The sequence below is a fragment of the Phyllostomus discolor genome, chromosome 10 (genome assembly GCF_004126475.2).
Source record: "Phyllostomus discolor isolate MPI-MPIP mPhyDis1 chromosome 10, mPhyDis1.pri.v3, whole genome shotgun sequence".
NCBI lineage: Eukaryota > Metazoa > Chordata > Mammalia > Chiroptera > Phyllostomidae > Phyllostomus > Phyllostomus discolor.
This window is the reverse complement of record NC_040912.2, coordinates 47,941,525-47,954,110: the sequence shown is the minus strand read 5'-3', so window position 1 is coordinate 47,954,110 and position 12,586 is coordinate 47,941,525. Positions and strand designations below refer to the sequence as shown.

At 38.1% G+C, this 12,586-nt stretch overlaps 1 protein-coding gene across 5 annotated transcripts in view; it reads right to left on the bottom strand.

Annotated features, from left to right (window-relative positions):
* CDHR3 (cadherin related family member 3) overlaps positions 1 to 12,586 on the bottom strand; it is an 82,144-nt gene that overhangs the window by 62,160 nt on the left and 7,398 nt on the right. For all 5 annotated transcript variants that reach the window (XM_036010766.1, XM_036010764.1, XM_036010767.1 and 2 more), the window contains exon 2: positions 9,986 to 10,188. In XM_036010766.1, coding sequence (XP_035866659.1) covers positions 9,986 to 10,188 — 203 coding nt within the window. The remainder of the gene's footprint in view (positions 1 to 9,985; positions 10,189 to 12,586) is intronic.

Genomic DNA, 12,586 nt, shown 5'->3' with positions numbered 1-12,586 from the left:
AATTCATTTCTGGGATTTCTGTTCTGTTCCATTGATCTATATGTTTGTTTTTATGTCAGTACCATGCTGTTTTGGCCTTGCAGTATAATTTGATACCATGTAATGTGATTCTTCTAACTTTGTTCTTCTTTCTCAAGACCTCTGTGGCTATTTGACATCATTTGTGATTCAATATAAATGTTTTGAATATTTGTTCTACTTCTGTGAGTTACGTCATTGGTATCTCAATAGGAATTGCATTGAATCTGTAGATTGCTTTGAGTATTATGAACATTTTAATGATGTTAATTCTTCCTATCCATGAACATGGGTATATGCCTTCCTTTACTTGCATCTTCTTCAATTTGTTTCTTCAGTGTCTTATTTTCCAAGCATAGTTCTCTTACCCCCTAAGTTAAATTTATTCCTAGGTGTTTTTTTGAAGCACTTGTGAGTGGCATTGTTTTCTTAATTTCCTTTCTGTTAGTTTGTTATTGGTGTATAAAAATGCAACTGATTTTTGGATATTTATTTTGTATCCTGTCACTTTACTGAATTATCAATTCTGGTAGTTTTTGGCAGAATCTTTAAGGTTTTCTTTTTTTTATAATATTCTTTTTTAAAAATATTTTATTTATTTATTTTTTAGAGAGGGAAGGGAGGGAGATAGAGATAGAGAGAGAGAGAGAGAGAAACATCAATGTGCGGTTGCTGGGGGTTATGGCCTGCAACCCAGGAATGTACCCTGGCTGGGAATCGAACCTGGGACACTTTGGTTCCCAGCCCATGCTCAATCCACTGAGCTACGTCAGCCAGGGCAAGGTTTTCTAAATACAGTATCATGTCATTTGCAAAAAATGACAGTTTTAATTTTTCCTTTCCAATTTGGATCCCTTTTATTTCTTCTTCTTGTCTGACTGCCGTGGCTAGGACTTCCAGTACTAAGTTGGATAAGAAAGGTGAAAGCACACATTGTTGTCTTGTTCCCAATCTTAATAAAAAAGCTTGTAGTTTTTTCCATTGACTATGATGTTGGCTGTGGGTATGTAAAATATAGACTTGATCACAGTGAGGCATATTCCTTATATTTCTACTTTGTTGAGACTTATTCTCAGAAATGGGTGCTGAATTTTCTCAAATGCCTTTTCTGCATCTATTGATATGATCATATTGTTTTATCCTTCATTTTGTGTATGTGGTGTATTATGTTTATTGATTTGTATATTGTACCAACATTGCATCCCCAGAATAAATCCCACATAATCATGGTGTATGGTCTTTTTAATTTATTCCTGGATCAGGTTTGCTAATGTTTTGTTGAGGATTTTAGCACCTCTATTCCTCAGGGATATAGGCTTATAATATTTTTATTTGTAGTGTCTTTATTTGGTTTTGGAATTAGAATAATGCTGGCCTAGTAAAATGAGCTTGGGAGTCTTTCCTTCTCTTAAAAATTTTGGAATATTTTGAGAGAGAGAGGTGTTAAATTTTCTTTGGATATTTGATAAAATTCACCTGTGAAGCTCTGGCCCAGGATTTTTGTTTGTTGGTAGTTTTGGGGGTTTTTTTGTGTTTTTTTTTTTTTTTGTAACTGCTTCAATTTCACTAGTTGTAATCTGTCTATTCAGATTCTCTTATTTTTCCTGATTCACTTTTGGAAAGTTATATGATTTTAGGAATTTACCAATTTCTTCCAGATCATCCACATTGTTAGCATATGACTGTAATATTTTCTTACAATCCTTTATATTTCTTTGGTGTCAGGTGTTATTTCTCTCATTTCTGATTTTATTTATTTGGGTCCTCTCTTTTAAAAAATTTTATTCATTTATGTTTTAGATAGAGGGGATGGAGAGAGGAAGAGAGAGAGAGAAATATCAATGTGTGGTTGCCTCTCATGTGCCCTCCACTGGGGACCTGACCCACAACCAAAGCATGTGCTCTGATCGGGAATCAAACTAATGACTTCTTTGGTTCACAGGCTGCCACTCAATCCACTGAGCTATACCAGCCAGGGCTCTTCTTTCTTGATAAGTGTGGTTAAAGTTTTGTCAGTCTTGTTTATCTTCACAACCAGCTCTTGGTTTCATTAACTTTTTGTATTACATTTTAGACTCTATTTCATTTATTTCTGTTATGATCTTTATTATTTCCCTCCTACTCACATTGGATTTTGTGTTTTGTTTTTTTCTTTATCCTTGAAATGTAAAGTTGGATTGTTTACTAGAGATTGTTCTTCTTTCTTGAGATAGGCTTATAATGCTATGATTTTCCCTCTGAGGACTGCTTTCTCTATGTCCCATAAATTTTGGGTTGTTATATTCTCATTTACATTTGTTTCAAGGTATCTTTTGATTTCTTCCTTGTATCTCATTATTAATCCAGTTATTGTTTACTAACATATTATTTAACCTCCATGTCTTTGTGTGTTTTTCAGTGTTTTTCTTGTGATTGATTTCTAGTTTTATACCATTATGATCAGAAAAAATTCTTGATATGATTTCAATCTTCTTAAATCTATTGAGACTTATTTTGTGTCAACACATGGTCTATCCTAGGAAATTTCCATATGCACTTGAAAAGAGTGTATATTTTGCTGCTTGGGGAGACATATTCTGAAGATATCAATCAAATCCATGTAATCTAGTGTGTAATTTAAGGCCAGCATTTTCTTGTTGATTTTTTTGTCTGGAAGATCTATCCATTGATGTCAATGGAGTGTTTAAAAACCCCTACTATGACTGTATTAACATAAATCTCTCCCTTTACATTTATCAAGATTTATTTTAAACATTTAGGTGATCCTATATGGGTACATAAATGTTTACAGGGGTTAAATCCTCTTGCCAGATTGTTCCTTTTATCATTATGCAGTGTTCTTCTTTGTCTCTTACTATAGCCTTTGTTTAAAATTCTATTCTTTTGGATATAAGTATTGCTACCCTGGCTTTTTAAAAAAATTCCATTTGCATGAAATATCTTTCTCCATCCCTTTACTTTCAGTCTGTGTGTATCTTTTGTTCTGTGGTGGGTCTCTTTTAGACAACATATATATATGGGTCTTGTTTTTTTATCCACTCAGCTACCCTGTGTCTTTTTAAAAATGATTTTTAGAGAGATAGGAAAGGCAGAGAGAGAGGGGGGGAGAAAGAGAGGGAAGAAAAGAAGAAAGGAATAAAGAAAGGAAGGAAGGAAAAAAGGAAGGAAGGAAGGGAGAGAGAGAGAGAGAGGGAGAGAGAGAGAAAGGAAGGAAGAAAGACATCGATTTGTTGTTCCACTGGTCCACTGGTTTATCCATGCATTGGTTGATTCTTGTACGTCCTTGACCAGGAATCAAACACACCACCTTGGCATATTGGGAAAGTGCTCTAACCAAATGAGCTACCCAGCTAGGGCCTACCTTATAATTTTGATTAGAGCATTTAAGCCATTTACATTTAAAGTGATTATTGGCAGGTGTGTATTTATTGCCATTTTATAACTTTAACTATGTTCTTCTGGTTCTTCTTCTCCTCCTCCTCCTTCTTACAGGCTCTTTAATGTTTCTTGTAATGCTGGTGTGGTGGTAACAAATTTCTTTAGCTTTTTCTTATCTGAAAAGCTATAGGGAACCTATCCATGTGGAATGGCAAATGTAGCCCAGCCCTATCAGAAAGCCAATAGGCACATGTTGGCACACAGGAAGCCAAACCCATGGTTAGGCTTTCCCATGGGAAACCAGGCCTGCATTATACCTAGGCTGCCTTGAGGCTTACTGTTGCTAAAACTCCCTCACCCTGAGTTGAAGCAGCAAATGCTTACTGCACATCTTTAAAGTAACTTCCTAAAGTCTGTGCTAAATCTCCCAAGGACAGAGTGTAACCAGAACAATCGCTCTTATCGTTCCCTTGCCTTTGTAACATTTTAACTTGTTAATCTGTAAGAAGTAATCAGTAACATCCTTTCCTTTGTTATCTGTAAAAAGTAATCACCTAAACAAACCTGAGCATAGTGAATGAGAACCATTTTTGATATATGCTATTAGAAAGCCAGTAAAAGCTTGTGAAGGCAAGGGTCAAGGTGCTCTCCTCTTGAGAGAGTGGCCAAGATGCTCTCCCCTTGAGAGAGTGGCTGAGCTGTCCCTTTTTCTCCACAGGATTTCGGTAGTTCATGTGAATTTGTTTCATCTCATCCACAACACTGTGGACACTGCTGGCCAGTCTGTGTCAAAAAGCTCTTTATTTCCCCTTAAATTTTAAATGATAGACTTGCTGAAAAAATAGTCTTTGTTGTAGGTCTTTATTTTCATAAATTTGAATATTTCGTGCCAATCTCTTCTGGCCTGAAATCCTTCTATTGAGATACCAGCCGACAGTCTCTGGGAGCTCCCTTGTAGATAACTGTCTTTTGCTGTTTTTAAGATTCCCTGTTTGTCTTTAACCTTTGGCATTCTAACTATTGTGTGTCTTGGTGTGGGCCTTTTGGGGTTCATCTTGTTGTGAAACTCTGCAGTTTCCAGACTTGTGTGTCTTTTTCCTTCACCAGGTTAGGGAAGTTTTCAGTCATATTTTATCAGATAGGTTCTCAATCCTTTGTTTTCTCTCTCATCCTTCTGGTAACCCTATGATGGAAATGTTGTTAAACTTCATGTTGTCCCAAAGTTCCTTTAAACTACCCTCACTTTTTAAAATTCTTTCTCTGATTGAGTGTTGTTGTTTTGTTTTGTTTTCACCTAGTCTTCCAAATTGCTAATTTGACCCTCTGCTTTATCTGACCTATTGTTTATTTCTTTAAATGTATTCTTCATTTCATATATTGTATTCTTCATTTATGACTTTTTATGGTTTTTATGTTTGTTTTAATGCTGTTGAGCATCCTTATTACCATTACTGATAAATTACTTGCCTTCGCTTTTAACTCTTTTTCAGAAGTTTTCTCCTGTTTGTTTATTTGGGGCCTGCTATTTTTGTCTTCCCATTTTGGCTGCCTCTTTGTGTTTGTTTCTATGTATTAGATAGATCTTGTATGACTTTTAGTCTACATAGGGTGGACTTATGTAGTAGGTATCCCATGGAATCCAGTGGTGCATTCTCTTGATCACATAAGCTGGGTGCTCCGGTAATGTCCCTAGTTTGGGTTATGTGGGCCTTCCTGTTGTAATTTACTCTTGATTTCTATTGGCTTTTTGTGCATGGGATAGACCCTCAGACTGACTGATTATGAGGCTCAACCTCCACCATAGAGTGCAAACTGCTATGCAGGTGTTTGACCACATGAAATAGAATTTGTCTCAGTAGGGTTTGGTGCCTGCTGAGATCCCCCTCAGTATATGTTGCTTGTAAAGCTTATTAGATTCTGCTCTGATGTTGCCTGAAGCTGGCCACTGGGTGTGTTGGTTCTGAGTCTCTTGGGAAGGTCTAGTGCTGGCCAATGTCTGTTTCTTCCTGTGACTGGCCCTGGGCAACCTGCTTGAAGCAGTCTCAATGTAACTTCTGTAAATCCTTGGTTATAAGACTTCTCTTCATTCTAGCCTTCAGTTATTTATTCAGAATGATTGTTCTATAATTTAGCTTGTTCTATAATTTACCAAAATTCCAGTTTGGTCCTGGGAGGTTGAGAATGTAGTTTTCACCTACTCTGCTACCATCTTGGAGTCTATGGGTTGTTTTCTTAATTTCCCCTTCTTTTTTATTTGAAAGATCTTGTTTATTTATTTTTAGAGAGAGGGATGGGAGGGAGAGAACCATCAATGTATGGTTGCCTCTCACACACCTCTTACTAGGAACCTGGCCTGCAACCCAGGCATGTACCCTTACTGGTAATAGAACTGGTGACCCTTTGGTTCATAGGCCAGCACTCAATCCACTGAGCCACAGCAGCCAGGGCTAATTTCCCTTTCTGATAGTTCATTATTGGTGTATAAAAATGCAATCTATTTCTGAATATTAATTTTGTGTCTTCTGCTTTACTGAATTTCATTTATTGTTCTAATAGTATTTTTGTGGAATACTTAAGGTTCTGTATGTATAGTTTCATGTCACCTGTAAATAATGAATTTTATGTCTCCCTTTCCAATTTGAACATATTTTATTTCTTTCTCTTGTCTGATTGCTGTGGCTAGGACTTCCAATACTATATTGAATAAAACTGGTGAAACTGGACATCTTTTTCTTGTTTCTGATCTTAAGAAACAGGCTTTTAGCTTTTCATTGGTGAGTATGGTTTTAGCTATGAACTTGTCATGTATGGCCTTCATTATTATGTTGATGTATCTTCCCTCTGTTTCCATTTTGCTAAGAATTTTTATCAGAAATGGGCACTACATTTTGACAAATGTTTTTTCTGAATCTGTTCAATATGAACACATGATTTTATTGTTTATTTTGTTTATATGGTTTAACACATTAATTGATGTAGATATTGTACCAACTTTGCATCCTAGGAATAAACACCACTTGATCATGGTGTATGATCTTTTTAATATATTGCTAATTTTGTTTGCTAATAATTTCATTGAGGATTTCAGTATCAGTGTTTATTAGGAATATTGACTTATAATTTTTTCTTTGAAGTAACTTTATATGATTTTGGAATTAGGATAATGCTGGCCTTGTAAAAGTAGCTTGGGCATTTAACTTTCTCTTAACTATTTTGAAATATTTCAGAAGGATAGGTGTTAGTTCTTCTTTTAATGTGTGGTAAAATTCACCTGTGAGGCCACCCAGTCCAGGACTTTCTTTTGGGAAGGGGTGCTTTCCAGAGTACTTTGTTGAAAAGTTTGTTTTATTGATTATGCTATTACTGTCATCCCATTCTTTTTCTCCTCTTTATCCTCCTCAAACTTGCGCCATCCTCCCTCCTTCATTCCCCACCTTAGTTCATGTCCATGGGTCATATATATAAGTTCCTTGGTTTCTCCATTTCCTGTACTATTCTTAACCTCTCCTGCCTATTTTGTACCTACCAATTATGCTTCTTATTCCCTGTGTCTTTTCCCCCATTCTCTCCCTCCCCACTGATAACCCTTCATGTGATCTCCATTTCTGTGATTCTGTTCCTGTTCTAATTGTTTGCTTAGTTTGTTTTTGTTCTTGCAACCATACTCAACCAGTTCTGTGATCATCCTGATGACCAGAGTTTTGAACTGTGCATCTGATAGGTTGGCTATCTCTTGGTCGCTTAGCTGTATTTTTTCTGGAGCTTTGATCTGTTCTTTCATTTGGGCTATCTTTTTTTGTCTTGGTGTGCCTGTATGTAGTAAGGAGTGGAGCCTTAAGTATTCACCAGGGTGGGACAACCCACATTGCTGCATTGTGGCACTGTGTGTGGGTGAGGGCTCCGAGAAGGAACAATGCCACCTATTCAGCTCTCTGCCAGCTTTCAGTCACTTTCCCACTACCCACAAGCAAATTTGGCCCTTCTGGTGCTGATTCTTGGGTGGGTGGATGGGTTTGTGTACATTCTACAGCCCTGTGGGTCTCTCTAATGAACTCTCCTGAGAGGCTGGCAGTTTCTCCCGCTACCTCAACCCCCACAGGTTTTTTCATTCAGAGGTTTCAAGGCTTTATTTCCCTGCACTGCAACCCTGCATTACATGGTCTGTCTTGCTTCCCAGTTGTTCCTCCCAATTTATCCACATGCAAATATGGGACTGCCTGATCCACCAGCTGCCACTTTGGCTGGTCTGTGAACTTCCACCTTGCTACAGGTCCTCTCTGCCCCAGCTGTCTGTCTCTGCCCCTTTACTGGTCTGGATGAATACTTTTTCTTTAACTCCTTGGTTGTCAGACTTCCATACAGTTTGATTTTTTGTCAGTTCTGGTTGTTTTTTTTCTTAAATTTGTTGTTCTTCTTTTGGTTGTGCAAGGAGGCAAAGTGTATCTACCTATACCTCCATCTTGGCTGGAAGTTCTAAGTTGATATTTTTTTAAGATTTATGTATTTATTTTTAGAGAAGGAGGAAGGAAGGGAGCAAGAGAAGGAGAGAAATATCAGTGTGAAAGGAAAACATTGATCAGTTGCCTCTCATAAGCCCCTCCAAATGGGAACTGAACCCAGGCATGTACTCCAACAGGGAATTGAACCAGCAACCTCTTCAATTTGTAGAGCAACCCCCAACCAAACAAGCCACCCAGTCAGGGTAAAATCTCTGCAAATTTGAAGCAGCATTGTTGTAATGCTCAATAAAGGCAGTAAACTATAGTTTGGAGAATGAGAGGTCTCAAGTGGAAACAACCCAAATGTCTGTCAACTGACAAACAGATAGACAAGGGTGGTATATCCATACAGTGGAATATCATTCAGTCATAAGAAGGAGTGAGGTGCTGTTCCATGCTGTGAAACTGGTGACCCTTGAAACTTTATGCTCAGGGGGAAGAAGTCAGTCATTATTGACCACATGCAATAGGATTTCATTCACAGGAAGTGTTCACAATAGGCAAATCCATTAAAGGAGAAATCAGATTAGTGGTTGTCAGGAACTGAGGGGAATAGGGGCAGGGGAGTGACTACTAATGAATTCAGAGTTTCATTTTGTAGTGAAATAAATGTTCTAAAATTAGATTGTGATGATGTTCTGTGAACGTAGTAAAAACCACTGAATTGTGCATTTTAAGTGGATGAATTGTATGCTATGTGAATTATACCTCAATAAAGGTAGTTTTAAAAATGGTAAGAGCTATGAAATCATACTGCCTGTGTTTCAATTTCAGCTAACTACCTAATAGCTGCTACAATCCAGAGCAAGTTATTTAACCTGTTATTTTGTTTCATTTTCTCTATCTATAAAAAAGGGGGCAGTAATACAAATAAAATTATGGAATGATACCAATAAAATAATACAAATAAAAATCAAGAGTAAACACATGTAAAGCCTGTTTAAGAGTGTGTAGTATATACTATATGCTCTCTAAGTGTAAGCAATTAATAAGGCTTACAGGAACAAATGAGCAAGAGCTGTTAAAGAAGGGCCAGATGTCAAAGGAAACAGTAGATGGGGCAGGTAAGTCACAGAACCATGATCTGGGTCCTGGGAATGCTGACGTGAAGACTCTCTTAATGTTTGCTCCTTACATACCTAAGGGCCCATTCTGGGAGTGCTGAGAATACCAGATGCCTGCACTCTGGCCCTCAAGTCATGGGTTCCACAATGACTCTAATGATCAGCTGATTTAAGAAAACCTGGTATGCTCCTCAGGGAGACAATCATACCTACACTAAGCAGGTTGAGCATTCCAAGTCCCACCAGAACCCCAAGGCAATGGCAGGTGGGACAAGGGGCAGGGCTGATTACAACTGTGGGAGGTTCCTATGCCAGCTGAGGAAAGGGCAGATGTGGGAGATACCTAAGTACAAGTACATCTAGACATCTGGACCCTAAAGACATCCTTGAAGGCCTTCAAGGTTACCAGGGGAAAACACACAATGAACAGATTCCTGCTGCCTTAGGAGGAGTGACAATTTTGGAAAGTCTCAAATGACAAACTAGAAAACAGAGCAGATACCATGGCCTTTCAACATGAATGACTGGGTCTGACTTATCCAAGGGGAAACATTCACACAGTAAGGCTGAACATTTAGGCTTGTGTTTTTACCAAGGACATGTTCTTCCACTATTAAATGTCTCCTCATAGATTTCCTTCTGAAAAATCACAGGATTATAGGAAGTCAGAACCAACAGACACAAGTTTATCAGAGCCCAGGTTTTAAGATCAATACTCAAACTATCCCACCCAAAGAATTGTTACTGTCAACACATCTTACACCTGATATCATGTGAGGATGGTTGGCAATAAGAAACAAGCCATTTAATTGTAACAAGTTGAGCATAATTTTCAGTTGGACTGGATTATATGAAGAAAAAAGCACAGAAAGTTCTAGCATACCCTGAACAGAACTTCTGGATCTTACAAGAAGGGAAATTAATCAGAGAGAGAGGAAATACTCACTGATCTAGAATCCCATAGGCTTCTCAACTCCAAGTCCCCTCTTTGCAGACAACTCCTGTTGGGAATAATATGGTACTTACTTCAAAGTTGGTGCCTGATAGCCACTTTACACGGAAGACTTCAGTGAGGGGACTGGAGTTGATTATCATGGGAAACCCTGGGATCACAGGTGATAGTGATGCTGATAAGTGCACAGAAAACGTGTGCACTGAAGTCTCAGGTGGAGAATTCTCTGTCACATTACTTGTAGCAGGTAAGTGAATTAGGTATAGCGCCTCTCCCCCTATAAATGTAAAAAAGATAAAAATTACATGGACACAAAGCCTTTCACTGGGAACAGGGATTTAATAGCTTTTTCTCTGCTTCAACTTGTAGCTCACAGTGGCAATGGAACCTGTTCACTCCCCAAGAACAAATACTCTTGCCAAAGTCTGAAAATGGAAATGTGAGGTCTTCTTGGAGCCAAGAAAACAATCACCACCAAATGATCATGAAATCTGCTTTTGTCATTCTGCAAATAAAGCTGCTGCTTTCTCTTGTCTCCCTGTTTCCTTTCTCTTTTCTCCCAATCTTTGTGAAAAGCCAGGGGAAGAGATACATCACCTTAGCAGACAGATACCCATTTGAAGTATCTAGTCTAGCCATGACATTCTCTCTCTTACAAGGGCCCAGTAGTTTACAAGAGCTTATTTTCCTTCTCTGTGTCAGTGTTTCATTCATGAGGTCATCTGAGAATTCAGTGTGCATGACTGAAGAGCTCCAAAATCATGGTAGATCTCCCCACATTCATAAGTAATCTCAGGTACAATTAGTTGTTATTATTGGATGCTCTAGGTGTCATGCAGAGAGTCAACCAGTAGTTCTTGTTTGATTGTCTCCTGTTTCACAGAGAAGGAAATGAGATACTTAGAGAAGGCATGTGAATTGCCTCAGACAATATTACTGACAGGGATTTTTACAATGTAAGAGAAAGTATGTTTCTTCCAGGAACACCTCAGAACATTGTGAGGGTTCCTTGACACTTTGTGAGACTTTGCCAAAATGGAGGGGAGCAACATGTCCTTCATGCTTCTATATGATGGGTACTGTAGGGGTGGAATAGTGCCTCTTAAAAATTCATGTTCACTCAGAACCTTAGAATGTGCCTTACTTGGAAATAGAGTATTTGCAGATGTATTAATAATCAGTTAAGAGGAGGTCATAACTGGATTAAGGTGGGCCCTAAATTCAGCAACTGGTGTCCTTATGAGGACAGGACACAGAGATACAGAGAAGAAGAAGGCCATGTTAGATCAGAGGCAAAAAGTGAAATGATACAGCTACAAGCCAAGGAATGGTATGGAACACCAAGAGCTGGGAGGTGGGCATGGAACAGATTCTCCCTCGAAGGCTGTAGAAGGAACCAACCCCGCCAACACCTTTATTTCAGACTTCTGATCTCCTAAACAGTGACATAATAAGTGTCCTTTGTGTTAAGCCTCCCAGGCTGTGGTAATTTGTTATAGCAGCACTGGGAAAATAACAAAATTGTTATTTACCCAATGTTCCAAATAAATGCATAATGTAAAAACTTTTCTTTCATTTACTCCTCAAAACAATCTTCTCAGGTAGGTAATAATGTTGTCATTTTACAGATGAGGGAATAAGCTAAAGGACACACAATGAGCACAGCTGTCCCCTTATTCACAGGGATACTGCCCAAGACCCACAGTGGATGCCTGAAACCACAGATGGTCCAAACCCTATACATACTATGTATTTTCCTATACATACATACCTATGATAAAGCTTAATTTATTAATTAAGCACAGTAAGAGGTTACCAACAATAACTAATAATAAAATAGAAAAAGTATAACAATATACTGTAATAAAAGTTATGCAAATGTGGTTTCTCTCTCAACATATCTTACTATACTGTGCTTACATTTTCACTTAAAGAAAGCACTTTATTTGCTTCTCTTTCATGTATCCGAATTGCCAGCATTACTGCTCCTGTGCTTTGGGGCCCTTATGAGGTAAAACAAGGGTTGTTTGAGCACAAGTACTGCAATAGCCCAAGAGATGGCTAGTAGGTGACTAATGGGATGGGGGAGGTCCACAGTCTGGAGATGCTAGACAAAGGGATGGGGCTGAGCAGGACATCAGATAACATGAAATTTCATCATGCTACTCAGAATGGTGTGCAATTTAAAACTCATGAATTGTTTGCTTCTGGACTTTTCTATTTAATATTTTCAGGCCACAGTTGACCACGGATAAATGAAACTGTGGAAAGTGAAACCACAGGTGAGGGGGGACTACTGCGGTAAGTAACAAAGCCAACATTTATACTGAACTGCCACCTCTCAGTCAGGTCCCATTGTTGGCCACCATCAGAAGCCACAAACAAACCACATGGAATGAGAGGAGAGGAACATGGTGGCAGAAGTGTCTGTCCTACTGAAAGGTGTAAAACGTCTAGAAACAAACAAGACATGGAAAAATGTTGGCTTTTTTAAGAGAATGTTTTTATTTCAAATTTGGAGATGCAAAGAAATGATGAAAATATAGGAAAAATTGAAATATAAAGATAATCATTGAGATAAATGTTCATAAATCTAAAGTCATTTTATTTAAATTTGAGGCTAAAATGCATTGTGCATAAGGTTCTCTTACTTGGATTAAGTAAGGTTTTCTTAC